Source organism: Lepisosteus platostomus, chromosome 12, assembly GCF_059453375.1.
Source record: "Lepisosteus platostomus isolate fLepPlt1 chromosome 12, fLepPlt1.hap1, whole genome shotgun sequence".
NCBI classification, from domain to species: Eukaryota; Metazoa; Chordata; class Actinopteri; order Semionotiformes; family Lepisosteidae; genus Lepisosteus; species Lepisosteus platostomus.
This window is the reverse complement of record NC_142622.1, coordinates 24,418,269-24,439,029: the sequence shown is the minus strand read 5'-3', so window position 1 is coordinate 24,439,029 and position 20,761 is coordinate 24,418,269. Positions and strand designations below refer to the sequence as shown.

General features: G+C 37.1%; 1 protein-coding gene across 10 annotated transcripts in view; it reads right to left on the bottom strand.

The window, feature by feature from the left end:
* LOC148651328 (poly(rC)-binding protein 3) overlaps positions 1 to 20,761 on the bottom strand; it is a 402,183-nt gene that overhangs the window by 15,931 nt on the left and 365,491 nt on the right. For all 10 annotated transcript variants that reach the window (XM_088601457.1, XM_088601456.1, XM_088601449.1 and 7 more), the window contains 7 exons: positions 14,950 to 15,109; positions 12,363 to 12,386; positions 12,235 to 12,267; positions 11,356 to 11,472; positions 9,992 to 10,123; positions 6,083 to 6,211; positions 4,161 to 4,304 (listed from right to left, as the gene is read on the bottom strand). In XM_088601457.1, coding sequence (XP_088457583.1) covers positions 4,161 to 4,304; positions 6,083 to 6,211; positions 9,992 to 10,123; positions 11,356 to 11,472; positions 12,235 to 12,267; positions 12,363 to 12,386; positions 14,950 to 15,109 — 739 coding nt within the window. The remainder of the gene's footprint in view (positions 1 to 4,160; positions 4,305 to 6,082; positions 6,212 to 9,991; positions 10,124 to 11,355; positions 11,473 to 12,234; positions 12,268 to 12,362; positions 12,387 to 14,949; positions 15,110 to 20,761) is intronic.

The window sequence follows — 20,761 nt, the reverse complement described above, 5'->3', positions numbered from 1 at the left end:
GATTGGTATTTCAAATTGTATTGTGCTCTTGATCAATAGTGAGCACAATTATTAAGTACAAAAGCAAAATATATTGTTTTAAATATGACCTAATAGTTAATTTACTAATAGCAGGGAAATAGAAGAAATTGATTTCTTCCTTCTCCCAATGATTCAGGTATGATTCTTAAGGATCCTAATGAACAATTTGGTTAGAGTCCTTCTTCAATTCACCCTCAGGTTCTCTATGCATGATGTAAAATAAAAAAAACACTGTATGCCCTACTTATTTCACATTCCTAAAAAGACTTAAATTTCCACTTGTGTCTCATGATATTTATTTATCTGTTGAACTTTAAATCAAGCACACATCACAACAATATCACAAAACAGAATCCATCCCCTATTATGTTTTCTTTGTGGGAGAGATATGTTTCTTAGAAATATTACAGTCTATATTACAAAGTCTATAGGATTCTAAAATAGGTTCAATATTTTACAGATGTTTCAAAAATCCTTTGTCAGATATACTGAAAATATTTAACTTTTAAGAAATAAAGTTAGACCTTTAACAAATTATAGTATTTCTAAACCACTGTCTTTAATTAAAATATAATACTGTCTTGCATTCTACAGTCTGCTGAGCCTCGATTAAGATCGACAGATCAACAGAATGCAATTGCAGAGCATTTACAGTACACCAAGAGACAGATCACCAAAATCTAGGTCTATATTTTAGCACGATGGTATAAAATATAGGAGTTATTCCTCTAATGATCTATGATTTTACAAAATATCATTGCTATAAATCTGTACAAAATAGATAAGTAGTCCTTTAGGAGGGCTTTAAGGGTAACGCTTGCATTTAAAAAAAAATATTTGTTACCAATTTTGTTAAAAAGCAACATATTCCAAAGTGAATAATAACCTCCTTCTCACAGATTCAGAATCAATGTTAACTCTTGTTTGAAGAGCACTTCAGTGTAGCATGCATTTCAGCTTTAAACCTTTAATTCAGTGAGCCATTATTGTAATTTTTATCAATTTAATATTGTCAGTTTATAAACTAAGTGACATGGCTAAGAGAAATCAAAGGGTAATTTTCATTGAAACATAAAAATGTAATAAATCTTGCAGAAAAACCATAAAACACTTTAGTGTGTATTTAATAAAATCAGCCACTTAAACTGCTTTGGATTGCCATTAGTGTCATATACTAATAATCTGGTAACTGGAGCGCAAAATCTCATCTTGAATGCAACTGGAGATCAGTGGATTATGTCACCTTCATTTTGTTTATTGGAGGATCTTCCAAGGCACAGGCCTCAAGGGCTATATGGATTTCTGTCATGCAGAAGGAAAACTAATGCCAAATTGCCAAAAAAAGTACTAATAAGAGGTAGTGCCAAAGTACATTTTTATAATACATATTTAGCGAAAACCAGGACTTTTATTTTACGCTATTTTCTGGTCAACCTTTGAGGCTATACCATCTATAGATTCAAAGAATAGCACCACCTTTTTATTAAAAAATAAATATCTGTATTACATTGTTGCATTTTTTGTGGTATTAAAACATAAATTTTATAGAACATAAGGTTTGACATAGTTAGATTGGTCTGTACTGCATTAGTTAACAGAGGTTTATGACAGACTCCCTTTACAAAGTTTGTTTTTTGTCCTTAGAAATTAGCATCAGGAACATAAACTGTGAGACAAATTAATTTCAGTCAACAATGAATCTGTTAACTCAGTGGTTCTCAAACTTTTTGGACCAAGTACCACCCCTAATCCAACCAAAGCATCCAAGTACCACCTACAAGTCATCATCTCATAGGAACCCCAGAAATTATCAATGACCAACATGAGTGCATGTGCACACACACTCACACATACATATAATAAATATTATAATAATAAACTTTGTTTGATATATTAAAATGTGGCTTCTCAAAGTGTTTTACAGAAAAAAAAACAACACACAAAAATAAAAAAGCACCATTTCAGTGAGAGGGGTGAGCCTGTTTAGTTGAGCAAAGCAGATGTGAATTAATTTTTCGAACCTTTGTACAATTCACAACAGTCTAACAGATTTTAAATCGTCAGGCATTTTCTTGACGGCAAAGGTCTCGCGGTGGATGTTGCAATGAAACCATTAATTTCTGGAGCAACCTCTCTAATTCGTGCAACTACACCGCTGTGTCGGCTTGTCATTGCTCTAGCACCGTCTGTACAAACTCCGACACATTTTATCCAGTTGATGCCATTCTCTTCGATAAATTCATTCAGAAGCTGAAATACGTGCTCTCCTGTAGTTCCTGTTGGTAGCGGCTTACAGAACAGAAAGTCCTCACGGGACGTACCCTCAAACTCGTATCTAACGTAAACGAGCAAATTGGCCAAATCGACTACAGACTCATCTAATTGCAGTGAAAAACATCATCTTAACGCGCGCTGTCAGCGTACTTTTGATATAATCCTTCATTTCAATAATTCTATGAATGACTATGTCTTTCGGGGGGGGCAGCAGGTCGAGCTGTTCAGCAGCTTTTTCTCCACACATACCTGTAATAGTGTGGGGCTTACCTGCTTTAGCAATCCGCAAGCGTGCATTTTTCCACGTTTCTGTTTTTATTTCAGTCTTTATTTTAAGTATTTATTTCATGCGCATGGGAGAGAAACACAGAGACGCTCGGTGTATTTTTCTCAAATTAACTTAGAACAGTTCTTAAATATTTTTCTGTTATTTTTCACGCTTTCCTGTGCTCACAAGATTACCGGCGTTCATAGCACGCATTTCTATGCATTCCTGTGTTTACAACGTTGGCATTGTTCCAAAATCACGCACATTCTCCTTTCTCCCTATTTGCTGGAGATACAGTAGCTTTTTTAAATACAATTTTGGTCACTTCCGTCCGTAGCACGCATTCCTATAGAGTGGTATAGAATTACAGAGTATCTCTTGTGTCCACTGAAGTATTAGCGCGCACTGTATCGTAGTACGTAGGCTGCGTATTCGACACGTATAAAAATACAAAATATGAAAACCCGTCCCGATTTTTTCAGCGCACACAACACAATTCCAGGGTCATTTGGCGTACCACCTGACGGCACGCCACGTACCACTGCCATTATGCGTACCACAGTTTGAGAACCACTGTGTTAACTCAAGAGAAACTATAAAAATTCAAAAAGGAATAGCAGCATCCTTTTTACTAAGTAAACTGTACACAGAAAACACTCTTTGGTTCAGAACCTAGTTCTAGGGAGAGCTCTAAAACTTTCATTCATGTGTCTGATTTAAACAATAATTACAAATGCCTAACTATTGTACATCAGTGAACTTTTCAAAGAACTTAATCATTAAAAACAGCAATTTAACAATACAAGTTCACTTGTGTTGCAGAGTACAGTTACCAACATCATTCACTGCAGTCTCAGCTTGATTACCATCCAAGTCACACCAATTTTAATGTTGGAAGAGTGAGACTTGTTTAAGAGTATTGTTTTGAAAAAACTACCAGTGCTATTATTATCTTTCTTTACTCAACTAGGGTACCTTTTTGAAAGCTTGTTTCCGGATTTTCAACATTCTTTGGCATGTTTTGCCAAGCCCGTTGCAAATTGCATTATCAACACAGGCATGTAACAACCATATTTATAAGTGCATCACAAATACTCTATTCTCTATGAGTAAAGTGAGTTATTTCACTGAAATGTCTTTTATCACCTTCAGAAACGTTCAGTCCTACTTTTTGTGTGTGTTTTTTATATTTCAGAGATTTTGTGTCTTTATGTCAGAGATGTTTATGTGTCAATTCCATTATTACTAGCAGTTTAATTATGTGTCGTATATTATGTATATATATATTTATAATGGGATACATGTTTTTATGTGTGTGTGGTGGGGGTGTCCTTATTCTGTATTCACAATTTTCAGAACCAAAAAGGAAGTTCACTTTTTCTCACTGTATCTGAAACAATGCTACTGTGTTAAGCAATACTATGTTAATAGTTAAGTTAGTGAATATTGAATGCTAAAAAGTACTGATTTTCCAATGATTGACTTATTTTCGAAGTCTATTGAAATTGTACTGAGTTTGGAAAATGGTTGCTACAATACTCTAATGGACTTCAGAGTAACTGTCACTTTCTCCAGCATGCAATGACAATATACTTACTGGTGTTGGTTGTGGCTGTGCCAGAACAGTATGGTTCCCTGCTGATGCCAAGATGGTATCTGCTCTGACCTGACCACCAGCGAAGATAATGGGGGTTGAAGTGGGTTTAGGGCGATAGGGAATTGTTGCACCTTTGGGTGGAGACTAGGTACACAACGGATATGATGACAGAAAATATAATTAAAAACAGTGCATTCCTAGTTCTAAATACCACATCACAGAATGTGATGGCACAAAAATGAGCAATTGATTATCAGAGAATGCTTATCAAGAGCAGAATCGACATGCATTATTCACAAGGGAAAAATGAAATGAGATTCAGAGTGATTTTAGAAATCTGACATCAAGAGTGCCAGTATTTTTTACATTCAACATAGCAGATTATAAGTAGAGTTGAATAGTTCAGAAAATGAGGAAAATCCCATACATCCCATATTCTACAGCTAATGGGTCCTTAACTTAGGGATAAGACTAAAAAGTAATGTGAAGGTTTTGCTTGTGTGTTCAGGCTGACAAAGACAAAGTTTTAATTTTGTGTCAGTAATGTATTTTTACTTGTCTTCTTCAAGACTGTGAAACAAATACTTTCAAAATAATTTTAGTATTATTTGAAACATGAAACCACAGTAATTTTAAAAACCCATAACCCTATATTCAGTAATTTAGTCAGATTCTAAGGAATGAATGAAACAAGCCAACAAATATAAAAGGATGGTGTACTTAATACTCTGGTGTCCATTCACCTGGCTGAGGAAATGACAGAGCTAACCTAAAGTCAGAGCTGTCACAACCCCCCTCACTTACATGGAATGAAACAGGGAGGTGACTGCAACGGTGAAGTTAGGGTGTAAGGGAGCTAGAAAAGATGCACTCAGAGTTGTGGACAGTCCATTTACAAGTCCTTGCAGACTTCTTTTAAATAACACCATGGACAGTTTTTGTTTTTATACTGTTGGTGTCATGTCATGTAATTATATTCTACGAATACAAATTCTAATCTAACCCTTCTGGGGAATGTACAGTATGTGGTGTTTGCACTCTAGACTCATTCTAGAGTGGCAATATCTTATTGTAACATGGTGACCAAATTTGTACTCAATGTTCTAAAATAAGTCTTACAAGTGTCTTATAAAATTTATACATAACTTCCCTTAATAAAATCTACACTTTTAACTATAACCTTTTTTTAACTATAACTTTGTTTGCCTTTTTTGTTGCCTCAATTTGCTAGAAGATGATATATTAAGATTAAGACCATATAGTAAAGTTATATATATATGGTGTATATAAACAGTAAATACATTTAGTCAATTTGTTTTTCATATGTAAACCATCATTTGAAATTAGAAACAGGAAAAGAAAAAAGCCTTTTAAAAATCTAAGCAAGTATACTAAATATTGTATGCTCTGTATCCGTCCACTACTGTAGTCAGTTTTTGGAGTTAATTACACTTACTTAAGATAATACCTGCTTGCATTTGTTGGATAAATGGATACAATTAATTTTATTAAACATGAATGCATGGACTTGGATACAGTTGGAAATTATGTGTATGTTTCTTGTCATATTTTAATACAAATGCACTTGCATGTAACCTTGCCCTGAGCTCAGTTATTTTTTGTGCCTTTATAAGGCCCATTCTGCAATAACATTGTAGTAGAAATATAAGAAGTAATCTGGTATTCACCTCAAATTTGAATCAGAAATAAATGACAAACTGTAAGCACAAGGCATCATTATTCTTGATGTTGCCAGGCAACATTATATAAAAATGTAAGGTTAGAGGGTTATTTATTAAAGGTGATTTATTAACCATTCATTTTGTCTAAAAATAAGACTATAGATGGAGTAAACCTTCTTGTGGTACAAATATGGTGTGAATACCAAACCTGATAACATATCCTCTGAATGATCTTCTCACCTCAAGCATCACCACACATATCTGCTTTACACACTGAATGATGGCATCTGGGGTGCCTGAGATTGTGACAGCTCTCTCTGTAGAATTTGGAAGCATGTCACCTGCTACTTGTACCTGAGCCCCTGTGGTCTGTAAAACATTAAGAAGCAAGAGTCATCGACAGGGAAACAAGAGATAAAAACATGACAATGCTAAACAAAACTGTAGCACAAACAAAAAGTGTAACGGGAAATAAAAATATTGTTACTTGTTACTAGTTTATTATCCAGAGAGTACTGTATGTGCATTCAGGTAATATTTATTAAATACAAAAAATATATCATATAGGAAGACACACTCTAAACATTTGAATCGGATTAATAGAAACAATGAATAATTAGGAAACCTAGAAACAGAACACAATGAACAACATTTTTAACAATTCAAAAGTACAAAAATATCCATAAGTTTCAGTTTGTGTTTCTTTTTTTTGTAAGCTTACACACTTCTCTTCTGAACTGAAATTCAATATTTAATCAGAATTATGGAATTTAAAATAGTCACATTACAGAACACCCTTGGTTTAATGGATTTTACTCTTACAGACTTTGGATTTACAGACAAAATCTGTAAAAGGAGAATAGAGGGAAAATACTTTTCCCATAGTTAGTTTATACAACATACTGGATTTTTTTAATTGGTCTTATGGTACTTATGTGTAAAAACAAGGCAAAAATAAATACTACATATGTTTAAAATTAAGGAATGTCAATGGTGCCCTACAGGGGTAGGTCAATTGCTTATAAGTTGTGATTGTGTTTCATTTATACTGCATATTTACAACACAATATAATATATTTATTACAACATAAGATACAGGAATACTTTTCATTAACTGTTGATTGCAGTTTTTGAAAAATAAGCATAGATTCAGAAAGCATACAATATATACTGTATACGGTATATTATATATACTGTATATAGTTTTCTCATATAATAGTGTGTATGTGCTGAAAAAATTAATTTGTGATTTAATGGACATTTGGCAATAATGGACACACCTCCCCCCTACTAGACTGTTAAACCAAGTGTAATTTGAAGCACTTAGGGTGTGAATTTGTTTTATTTATATTCAAAGGACAGAGCAATTTGTGTTTCAGAACATATGTATGTGTTCATAACCACTGCAGAATTCTTCTCTTCTTATAAGGTCTGTATGTGTCTTATCGGATTTGACAATAGTAGCCATTTGTACCAACCCTCTGAGGTATTTCTTACGGGTCCCTAGGGCCACAGCCCTAAGTGTATTAGCATTCAAAGCAACTGTCATTTTGAGTTTCCTCATGCACTGCTGAATGGAAGCCTCCAGGGCACTAGGCTAAACAGATAAGACAGTGTCACCCCATCTGCCAGTGTAATGACTCAGCTGGCTTAGGGAAGGGTTGCTGGGCTTGTGTACCCTCTCCTTCCCCAGCCAGAGAGAAAAGATGTGCAGTGCTGTGCATTTCAGCAAACCAGATCAGTGCTTATTTTCTAAAAAAATGCATGTGTTCATGAATCCATCCATCATTTGTAACAGCTTCTTCCAATTCAGGTACACAGGTGAGCCGAAACCAATTTTGACGAGAACCGGCACAGGGCTGGGCACATAGACACGTACATACAAGAACCTACATCTTGTGCATAAGAGGTATTCTTGAAGATATGAATATATAAATTGGATGGTACAGGGAAGAAAAATCATAAAGCCTTTAAAAGAAGCAACACAGACTCTTCTGTGGGCCATGTGTGCTGCCATTGTGTTTAGGTTAAAGTGTCCCTGAAAGACACTCATTGACCTTTCACACTTTGCCAAACTGAAGGCTGTAGATGGTAGAGTGATTAGACTCTTCAGATTGGAAATATGACACTGGGATACACAGGTACAGTATGTGCTGCAAAACAAGGAATGTGAGCTGCCTTAGATCACGGCAACTGGTTCCATCTTTATACTTACAGTATATAAATATAAAAATGTTTGCAGGACACTACCCTCCTCCCCATACAAATGCTTCCCTGAATACAGAATTACAAACAAAAATATTATCAGTGTTTGATCAGAGTTTACCTCAAAGTGCATACAGTAGTTGCCTTATCCTGGCATGAGCTGATGCCAGTGAAACACAGAGCTTTTTCTTAACCACTCTAAGACTTTCTCTGGTTTTGTTTCTTTATGTCCATCAAAATTGAAAAACTCATCTTATAGCATAGTCTCTGTCTCCTGTGCATATACCAAATGTGCAGCACTCCACTTTGGTTACTTCACAAAAGCATCATATAAAAATATTTTCTCATATGCAATTATTTCAAACTTCTACACCACACCAGTTAATGACTGCAGGCACTATTTCGAGCTAGTTGAGAAATACTGGATTACAGATTTTAATTAGGTCAACTTCAAAACAAATACATAGAAACACATGAAACAAGCATAAACATCTTGGAATTCTCACTGAATGTATTCTATCCTGATGACAATAGCCCTCAATTGTCTTTTACAGGTACTGTACATGTACTATAAAAAAGCATTTTTGGTTGCTACACTGTTTTTCAGGTATTTTATGTGCCTCCATATTTCATTTAATTAGATAATGAGAAATTAACTAAATGTCATTCATGATTACAGCACATTATGCTTCCTATAATTAAAGCACACACAATAAAATTTTCCCAATCATAGCATTTATTCAGATATCCTGTCATAATGATGAATAAGCTTTGCATTTTCTTCTTCACAGTCCTGATGCAAAAAACAATATCAGGTTATGAACAGAATAATAAGTGTGTATGTAGCCATAATGTAGCAATTGCAAGGGAATTGCTTGTTCTGTTCATGGTTTGCAAAGCTACTGATGTAAGCCAGAAGGCTGTTTTTATGCAAAGTTAGTGTTGTATTTGGTCTCTATAACAAAGTGTAGAAGAAAAAATAAATATAAATGGCTGAGAGAATTCAATAGTTCATTTAGTTGTCTGTTAGGGGAAACTTTGTAAAACAATTGGTTTTGTGCCCCCCATTAAGACCAGAAAGAGCGTTTTATCTAGATAGTTGGTTATTTCTTGTGTTTTTGCTGATTATATTTCTACATGTAACCTCCCATCCACGCTGGCATAATGGGATCATTTAAAAAATAATATAATCAAAATATGAAAGATGAAATGTATAAATTATACTCTGCACTGTGAACAGTATGTTATATTTGTAAATGCTTTCATTATTAAATAAAAAGTTAGAAAATGAAACATGTAAGATAAAGAACAAAAGATCAAATATACAGGAAAAGCTCAAGGTATTTTCTAAGGAAACATAGTTAAGCAGTTCAGTACGAGCATATTCATATCAATGTTTAGAAGCTGAATTTAGGATACTCAGAGCATACAGTACAGTGTAGGGTGCAAATTTATTTTAATACCTTAAAATGTAATTAATGGTAATTTCAACACAAAATATATTCATTTTCAACAGCATGTATTCAATTTAAAAAAATGTAAATGTACATTATTAGCTGTGTGTAAAAATGTGATTTAGACATGGAAGTTTTTTACAATTTTAAGTTACAGTGATTTAATTGCACATGCACAACAGTTCACACTTCAGAAACAATGTATTGTTTTATGTAACATGAATACCGACCCATATAAAGACAAACATATTTGCACATTTTTAAATGTGTCAAACCTGAATGTAAAAAATGTACAAGCAATATAACATAGAAAAAAACTAGGAAAAGGGACTGGTAAAGAATGGTATTTAATATTTTCATGGGAGCAATAAGATGTTTAATGCATCATGTATGTAGAGAGTACCCAGAAATACATTGGTTTATCAACACCATCATTATGCACTCTATAAGGCACTTAGAGTTAGAAAAGGCAAAGAAAATAGTAATTTACCTCTCTGATTTCTTTGATCTTGGACCCTCCTTTTCCTATCAATGAGCCACACTGGCTTGCTGGGACCACCAGCCTCAGTGTTACGGGTGGTTTACTTGTCACTGTACTGTTTGTCATTGAGGCATTTATATCCTGTAATAACATAGTCAATAACAGTTAACAAGAGATTTGTCATTCTGCTTAACACCCTAATCCCCTGCACACAATGCATGGATCAAAGCAAATTTTCCAGACAGGTCTAAAGAGCGGTTTCTGAACAAAACATAAAGACATACTGTAACTTCACATCAATACAAAAAATCTGATTTTAATGCAAGACAGGCGATTCTATTTGTAATCAGATTTTAGTATTCGGGCCCTAGAACAAAATAAAAGATTTAAAGGGCTGTACTTAGAAGATTTTAGAAATGAACAATTTTTATAAATGCATTTCATTTATAAATTTCACGGGTACGTGTGGCTACCTATGACCTGGTTGGGTATAATAGTTTCCAAGCATGCGCACTAACGAAAATATTGAAAGGTCATGGATGGTTGGATTTGTATTTTAATTTATAATTGAAATCTTGAAAACAAATGCTTTATGTTTTAAATGTAGAATAACCCTTAAAACAACAAGGTGTGTAGCAATCTGGAAAATAGCCTGTATTCCCTTTTCTTCTTTTTTAATGTAAAGAGAAAACGATTTATTTCAAAACTATTTTTAAACTAATTGTCTGTACAAGAACTCCTTTGTTTACTATACACCAAAAGAGAATTCAATATGGATTACAAAGAAAGTATATTCTATTGCAAGACAATTTTCTTAAGGAGTTATGTGGTACGTTTAGTTGGACAACACGTGAAAACAAGCAGAAAATAAATTTGATGCAAACACAGGAGAGCAGTAACACAGTGATCTGAGAGTACTGACATTCATCAGCCTGACCTTTTCCATTTCAATTATTCTACAGGAAGACTCCAAACTAACAAGTTTATAAAAAAGTTGATAAAAAGATATTTTTTTGCCAGTTCTGACAGTGCTTTAGGGGTGGTGTGCTATAGATCATTAGATATGTTTTAAAAAGGTGTGTTTGCAGATTACATATCACATTTGTCAAATGCATAATGTTGTATGTGTATGCAGTACATACTGTACCATTTATTGTACATACTTGTATATAAAATCATTATATTGTTTAATTATTATTTTAAAATAAATAATTAAATAGTACAAAAATAGTAGAAAAGTTACATGTTCATGAAAAGTAAATGCATACTGTACATTTATTTATTTATTTTTTTGCTGTTCATCCTGAATTAAGGTAAAATTCTAAAAAATCCAATTGCTTAAAAATCCAAAGAACGAGTGAGTATTCACCGACCTCTTCAAACTTAAGTGCAATCATGGAGAAGGCTTTGAATATGGCGTCTGTGGGGCCTGTGATTGTGACAATCCTCTCTGGGCAGGAGCCTTCTGAAATGTTGATTCGAGCACCACTCTGGAAGAACGAAGGGCAGGGGCTAACATTCATTGCACTCACCTGCTCTTTTAAACAAGCTCGCAGGTGCATTTGTATGGAAGGTGGAACATATGAAGGCTAATATGACAAATTAATATGGGTCTTTCCTAATTTGTAGGATGAATTGGTTGAATTCTAACCACCATTCCAATTAATTCTTTTCTTGTTTGTGTTTAGTTGTCATTGTTTTGAAACCTTTTCACTGAACCAGTCATTCTGCATTAAGCCAAAACAACACTGATTTACACTAGAACTAATAGATACTGCAATAAATACAGGTTGCTTGGTCTGACCTACCTACACTGGTTATGTTTAGTGGGATACAAGTTATATGCTTTTACGAAGTGACACATACTTTGCTTTCAGTGCAGTTCTTTATGAACCTTTTGATTTTTAGATGCACATCATTTTCCTGTATATTCAAAAGTTATTGCTAGTTTTTATGGCCCATGCTTATGGCATCTTTAAATACTTGCACATCATTATCCCTTGTTTTCTATTATCACAAGCATGTGTCAAAATCCAGTAAAGATGAGCTTTCTACGACCATATATTTTTATTTTATCTTTATGTGCAGTACTTTGCATGAACGACAACATTTTACATCTTTGGAGCAAAACAGCTGATGATTCCTACTCTGTAGGGACTGCAGCACAGCAATAAAAAGAAGGATAAATACAAAAGTATTTTTACTGCACATTTACTTTGACATGAAATAATTCAATCAAAAGTATTACTTACCTCTTCCCTCATCTTTTTCACTGTTTCTCCTTTCTAAAACAAACAAATATGGAATCAGAAACACAACAAATTTTAAACAAAAACTTTAAATTCAGAAAAGGCATCATCATATATAAAAGTAGACATACCTTCCCAATTATGCTGCCGACTTCCTAAAGGAAAAAGAAGGAAAATATTTTTGTATGGTTCAGTACAACCAATATTGTTGCATAAAACAATTCACAGAATGTTGGTGATAACATACTACATTTTTTAGCAAATGACCAGGATTACATGAGTTATTCAAGGAAACTGGTGGTGTGTTACTGAACTGCATACATATGGCATACTGTATTTAATTACTGGTTTTCTAAAAGTTCTTATAACTGTGAAAATCTATGTGTATGCAACTTGCAGATAAAAACGGATTTTAAAAATGCATCCGAAAAGGCTTAAGCTAATTTCATAGACCATATTTTATATACAGTATACACATATCCACAGACTCTTGCTAACACTGTTTTAAAAGCTTCAGTAAAGATCAACAGAATGCACTTTAGAAATAAGCTACTTTTTTTCTAAATAGAATTACAATAGCACATCTGCAGGCTTTCCACCTTTTCTTCATGTTACATCAAACATTAGAGATCTGTCTCTAGGCTATTTTATAGTAAGGATTTGCTTGACCATGCTTTTAGTGTTCAGACGTCATGCTGGCCATGGTTTAGTCATGGAATATCTGACAACAGAAAAAAAAACTAAAAAATTCATGTTTCCTTTTCAACTTAAATACCGAAAAAAAAATTGTAATAAATATTTTTCCTATGCTTGAAGAAAGATTTAAGATGAGTGCTTGAACAGAAAGTGAATTCTATACATTCAATATATTAATAATAATAATTAATTAACAATTGCTTACACTTATATAGCGCTTTTCTGGACACTTCACTCAAAGCGCTTTACAGGTAATGGGGACTCCCTCCACCACCACCAATGTGCAGCCCCACCTGGATGATGCGACGGCAGCCATAGTGTGCCAGAACGCTCACCACACATTAGCTATCAGTGGGTAGGAGAGCAGAGTAACGAAGCCAATTCATAGATGGGGATTATTAGGAGGCTATGACTGGTAAGGGCCAATGGGAAATTTGGCCAGGACGCCGGGGTTACACCCCTACTCTTTTCAAGAAACGCCCTAGGATATTTAATGACCACAGAGAGTCAGGACCTCTGTTTTACGTCTCATCCGAAGGACGGCGCCTGTTTTTACAGTATAGTGTCCCCATCACTATACTGGGGCATTAGGACCCACATGGACCGCAGGGTGAGCACTCCCTGCTGGCCCCACTAACACCTCTTCCAGCAGCAACCTTAGTTTTCCCAGGAGGTCCCCCATCCAGGTACTGACAAGGCACACACCTGCTTCGGTTCAGTGGGTTGCCAGTTGTGAGTGAGAATGATATGGCTGCTGGATATTGTAACGAATATGCCCCTGCGCATAACAGGGATCTTGACCGCCCAGGCAGAAGAAGGTCTTCTTTAGCTATGCCTGCAAGACCCCTGCTGAGTGATGTTGGAGACCTGTGTTTGCACCCGTGCAGTGGAGGGATGAACTGGGACAGGGAGCAGCAAGGGCACAAGCCCTTAGAACCCGAATCCATTACAAATGTTAAAATAATCACTTGTTAATAACTTGAATATATATGCACTGCCATTATTAATGTAATAAAGACACTGCTGTGAAAGTTTTAAGTCAGCCAGGTTTGTTCTTCTTATAATACAAACCTATATACTAACTGGGGATGGTGCGTGTGTTACCTGTTAAATCGTGTACAGAATGTACTTTTAAACTTTGAAGGCATTTTTAGAAAAGCAATTCTTTGGTCAGAGAATCTAGTATATTTTATGGAACAGACAATACACACTCACTGTACAGCTTTTGAGATTTCCTACAATATGTTGCCAATAAATTTATACAACAATACATGTAGTATTCTATTGAAGAGGAGATGCGTGTTTAGGAATACAAAGAATTGGAGTATCTAGGGATTACACAGAAGAAAAACTAATATGCTGTATATTTCTGAGTACAGTTTTCAACACAATAAAACACAGTTTTTGAATAGTACTGTATATAGAAAAGCCTATTTTAAGCTCTAGTGACCTTTTGCTATGGACTGTGCTGATAAATATTATGTTTGGCAGGCAGCTACATTTTTGCAAGTACTGTATAAAAAATTCTCAGATCAAAGCAATTCTTCCTGACATTCTGTTTCTATAGTGATTGAGCTAAGGGTTGTCAATTTCTCAGAAATATTTGTATTATAGATTATGTTTCTGTTTTATTTATCAAATTATTATCCAGGAGATAACATGAAAGCAGTAAAAAAAAATATTAATGAAATTAGATTTTTTCTATAATAGACGTTCTGAACAAGCAGCATCACAGTTCCCATGTCTAGTTTAAGAGGTTTACTTATTTAATGGTTACTTTTACATGGTTAAATAATATGTATAGTGATGTAAAAAAGAAAGTACACCCACTTATGAATCTGTGGATTTACATATTGAGACGTATCTTACCTTCATCTAGTCCTCCAAGTCCTAAGAGTAAATAAATCTAATCTTGTGTGAAAAATAACACCAATTTTACTCTGTCTATTTATTAACCCCCCCCCCAAAAAAAAAAAAACAGACAGCATTTTCAGTAGCTTTATAGCTCCATGATATAGGTACCTTTCCATGCATTAGTAGTCTTATTGTCAGTGTGACGTTTAGACCCCCTTCTGACACCTTCCCATCCTTTGTGTTCATATTCATTGTCAAGTTCATATTCATATTCATGCTTGCTGGGGCTCCACAGAACTGCTGGTCTTCAGGTTCACACAGAAACACCCTGTGGAAGCAAGATTTTTAGGTATTAATTAAGTAATATATGTACTAGAGTGAATTCAATGAACCGACAGGGAATTGGAATTGGAATTGGAAGAAAAAATAAACATAAAATGGAAAATTTAATCTATGGTAACCAAAGATTTCAAAATGTACATATTTTAAAATTGAGACTTAAACAAGGTGAAGGTACAGTATAGTTAGTCTATAATTAAATGGCAAAATAGAATACAAAAATCAGAATGAATTACAATTTTCTCTTATCCTAATATCCTTTAAATCCTTTTAAGTTAATTTTCTAAACATTATTTAGATAGTGCCTTTAAAGATGGCCTCTCAAAGCACTTTACAGAATGATAACAACACTAAAAAAGTACACAATATAAAAACAATGAAAATACACAATGAGAGGAGACGGTAGGTGGGAGTACCGAATATGGTAGGAGCAAAGTGGTATATAACAGAACCAGCTAAGATAAAGCACATTATAAAGAAGAATATTTTGAGGCTAGATTTGAAAGAACTTTCAACGCAAGATGACTCTGTAATATCTTTAGGGATATAGTTCCAGATCTTTGGGGCACAACAGGAGAAGGCCCTGTCACCCATAAAGTCTAGATGGGCTAAGGGGAAAGACAGGAGACCAGAATTAGAAAAGCAATGGTTGCGAATTGGGGAGTAGAATGATAGTAGCTCAGACAGGTACTGAGGTGCCAAACCATGCACAGCCTTATGGATGAGTATTAGCATTTTGAAGTCAACACGAATCCTGACAAGAATCCAGTACAAGGATTCCAGGAGTAATGTTTAACCTGTTCAGGATTCTGGAAGCCGAATAGTGGACATACTGGAGTTTGTTCAATGTGGATTTAGATACAGATACAGCCATTCAAAATGAGTGGAATATGCTGTGGTACAACGCGGTAGGCGTATCGCAATTAAATGCGTCATAACGCGTCATTTTGCGTCATACCGTTATGCAAATTAGATTATGTTAATAGTATCCGGAATCACCACCAGGTGGCGCTAATAAAGTTTAAACTCTCATGTACAGCATTTGAGCTGTCACCAGAAAACACCTGGTTTCGAATCCCGATCACTGCTGACAATCTTTTTTCAATTAAGAATTGAAGTTGTATACTCTTAATACTTTTAATTTTAAACTGTGTATTACAGCATGTTAATCATTAAACATTAAAAAGTTGGTATATTTTATAAAAGTAAAAGTAAAATATTGGACAAAAGTACACAACCTACCACCTTTATCATAAATATTTTAATTATGCAGAAATACTTTATGCATCAATGTATTTACCGAAGATATTACTAATAGTATTATTAATGACTGACCTTGGACAAGCTGTAAGCTCAAAGTATTACCCTGGTCCACTTACTTTGTAACCGTCTTTGTAAACGAAAATACGTTTTCATTGACAAAAAGTAACACCACAGCATTTCGTTGATCTGGTCACATTATCATTTCCAATCATACAAAGTAAGTTTTGACAATCTCCAATTTACCATGCCTTTCACATGCTCATAAACAATATTCATTTAGGAACATAAACATATCATGTAAACTGTATATGGCTGGTACTGGTATTGTAAAGAAAAAATACACACCAGTATTCCACTTTCTTCATAAACATTTTAAGCATCAAAGTCTTACATGTGGTTATTTTGGAAACGTTTTTACTTGCTCCTTCTGACTATATTAAGATTATATACTTTGTGAAAAGTCATAGTCTTTTAACCTTTTCTGTGAATTCGCTCATTATCGGCATAAACAAAAGCATACTTTTAGAATTTGTTTAACAGGGAATATAATATTGAATCGTGTATCTAAACAAATTAATAATATAATTATATTCGTGTACTGTCTGGCAGAATAAAATGAAGAGTTAGTTAATGTGACACGGAATTATTAAGAATTATCACCTCTTTTTACACTTGAGAACAAATGAGAACATTCCACTCAGTGGGCGATGCACTGTTATCTCAATCACCTGCTAATTCGTTTAACACCACGGGAAGACAGGAGAATGTAATTTTACTGTATCTGTATATGTGTATAGTGTGCTCTCTGAAGGCACCAGTTCTGTAGGGTTTGGGCATTTACTGGGACAATTATTAATTGTAGCAGTAAATCACAAAATTGATTCTTTTGATGGCTTTAGAATCCAACCATGCGATATAACTCAAACAACGCACACACACAGGTACTAATACACGAGGATACATTTATTAATACATAGAATATGCATGTAAACCTAACAGATCTTATCGAGAGGGTTATCAGAATACAAAAGGTATATATTCAGTCAGTTACTAAGTGTTACATATATCAAGAGGACATACGTTCAGTATATCATTCATTTAGACCGTTTCGTAAAATGCACTTGGTTATAACTTCTACATTAGATACTCAAAACAAGTACATAACTCTTAGGAATTAAATTGATATCAACTGGTTGGGATAACAATTGAATTCTTGAGCTGTAATGCATTGAAGTTGAATACTCATCCAATCTCTGGTGATTCAGATCTCCTGCGGGCACAAAGAAACAGTTTCAGGCTGTTGCTGTCCAATCCGCGCTCTCTGGCTCGGTGCCAGGCTGTGCTGTGCGGCTTGCGACGGTTCGCTGCTGATGCTCACTGACCGGCTAGTTAGTGTTGGCTTTAACTAGCAAAGTTTGTGCACCGGAGAAAAGATGTTCGTGGGTCCCAGCAAGTCAGGAAGAGGACCGGTTCGTTCCTGATGAAGAGCTAGTTCTGAATAGTGATTCAGCTATCCACAGTTCTGACCTGTTCACGAGGCCTGCTGCTGGTGCTAACCTCGGGTGGATCCTCTGGTTACTCTCTGGCAACCTCCGCTCTAGACTCTTAGAACAAAGGAAAGTTCTGGCACTCCGAAACACTGGCCGTTCCGTGGTTGTCCGGGCTGAATGTCAGGATGGTCAGGAGACACGCTGCGAGAATGTCGTGCCCTTGGGAGCCTTCTGCTCCTGGGCCGTCCTGCCCTGGAATTCTCCTTCGAATTCCCTTTAGAAAAGTCTCAGAAGGTCTCTCAGGCCCTCTGTGTTGCCTGTTTTTACCTGGAGGAACTTCAGCTCGTTCATTGGCTGAAAGTTCCATGGGCATCAGAGTCCCAAGTGGGTTACTCGGCCCTACCAGTCCCTGATTGGTTGATCAAGGTGAGATATGAGACACTTAGGAATGCAGTCCAGATGTCCGTCTGGCACTCCCTAGACAGATAGACGCCAATGGATGACCATTGATCATGATAGCCAGGCTTAGCTAAGTGCATCCCCCTTTGGGAGCTGTTCCTTATCAAAAGAAAACATCTTTAAATCAGCCTGCATGAATAGTTTCTCTGTGGCTGCACCACAGAGATGAACAGAGAGATGAGGCCTCATTTGGGAAAGCACAGAAACACTTAATTCTGCCTTATTAATAAGCCTCGCCGCTACATGTGTAGCATTTACAAAATTAAAGTGTTTAAAGTGTATAATTAAAAAGTAAAAAAAAAACTTAAAGGTTAATATTCTAAGACGATCACAAGGAAGTGTATTGCAAGTCTAATGGTCTAACCCCATTTTGATTAAAATCGCAAACACGTTGTAACGATGCTCTGTAGAGGTGAAAAGGATCCGATGCAGATGCAGGAGTTGCAGGGAGGTAAGTAAACGTACCGAGCAAATCCAGGAGCTGAGCCGTAGTCCGAAGGCGAAGGTAAGTCGAAATCCGGTAAAGGCACTGGTGGCGAACAATCCAAAACGTGAGACAGAATCGTAGTCGAAAGGAGAGCTTCAGGGTCAAATCCAAAACAGGCAATGATAGCAAACAATCCAAAGGGCGAGACGAGATCCGAAGTCCGAAGGCAAAAGGTGCAGGCAGAATTCCAGGAAGGCAAAAGAGGGGTGAGAACGCTAGGCTGAGCAACAAGAAGAGAACCCAATACCGAGCAACGGGAATCAGGTGCGAATGGTATAAATAACCCGGCGTGCCGCACGGTAGAGCAATTGCAGGTGTGTTAACTCGTGCGGCGGCGCTTGTTAGTAGTAATCCGCTGCTGGTGCTGATTGGCTCGCTTACGTGTTGATCTCCGCTGGCTGGTGGTCGTGACAGTACCCCCCCCTTCACGGGCGGCTCCCGACGCCCGAGACGGCCGATTAGGATAGTCCCTGTGAAAGTCACTGATTAGTGTAGGGTCCAAAATATCCTTCTCTGGAACCCAAGATCTCTCCTCGGCACCAAAACCTTCCCAGTCGACAAAATACTGCAGGGTACCGCGGTTCCATCTGGAGTCAATGATCTTGTGGACTGTATAAGCCGGGCGCCCCTGAATGCGACGAGGAGGTGGCGGGCGATGTTGGGGAGCCGCAAGGGGCGAGCGGTAAACAGGTTTCAGGAGGGAGACATGAAATGAGGGGTGGATTCTGAGGGTAGGGGGGAGAGCAAGACGGAAGGTAACCGGGGTGATCCGGGAACGAATCCGGAAGGGACCAATATATCTAGGCCCAAGCTTTTTGGAAGGCTGATGTATAGGTAGGTTCCGTGTAGATAACCAAACAAACTGTCCTTTCCGAAAACGAGGGGCTGGTCTGCGGTGTCGGTTGGCGAATTTGGCGTGGCGCTGGGTTGACTTAATAAGAGCTGTCCTCGCCATTTTCCAGGTCCTTCGCAGTTTGGCAATATATTGTTGCACGGACGGCACTGCCGTGAGTGGAGGTGTGACAGGGATGAGAGTGGGCTGATAACCTAAAGAACAAAGGAAGGGAGAGAGACCTGTGGAGGAGGAGGTAAGAGAATTGTGGGCATATTCTGCCCAGGGAAGTAGTGATGACCAATCATCCTGTGAGCTGGAGGTGAAGGCTCTCAAAAAGGTCAGGAGGCCCAGAGTGCGTCTGCATCCCGGGTGGCCGGCAAACCGGGAATCATGTCCCCACTGCAAAACCGCAGAACGCAAGTTGTTCGGGACGAAAAGCTTATCCGGGGGGCAGCACAGAGGAACTGTAGTTCCGTTGAGGGCACGCCTGACCTGATCTTCAATGGAGCAATGAATCGCTGCCACGATTCTGTTAGGAGAGATGATTGGTTCAGGTGTGTCGTCCAGGAAATCTCAGCTGGGAATAAAGGCCCTGAAGAGGATTGTGAAAAAACAGCACTACTGACACTAACAGTAGGCAGTGGGGGAGCTCGAGGTGGATGTGGGGGTCTCAAAGGACAAGTAGCGAGCAGGTGACCCGACGCAGAGCAGTACAGACACAGCCCCTCCTGACGGCGCCTTTCCTTTTCCTCCAAGGACAGGGGTGCATGTGGCAGGGTGGGCGCCACGAGGGGAGGACCCATGGGCCGCACAGGTCTGCTTCCTGGGTGTCTCTCCGCTCTCCGCAGCCGAATGCGAGTGTCCAATTCAACTACCGCAGCGATAGCCGCCTCTAGAGACCAGGTTGGTAAGGACATGAGCACCAGGTGGTCCTTTAGATCCTCCGAGAGACCCTTAGCGAAGAGGCAAACCAAAGCTTCCGGGTTCCAAGCAGACTCCGTGGCGAGGGCTTGGAATTCAGCCACATAATCTTGCAGTGGTCTGTTGCCCTGGCGAAGAGAGGAAAGCCGAAGGCAAGTCAAATCCGGGTTGCTTTGAGAAAAACGC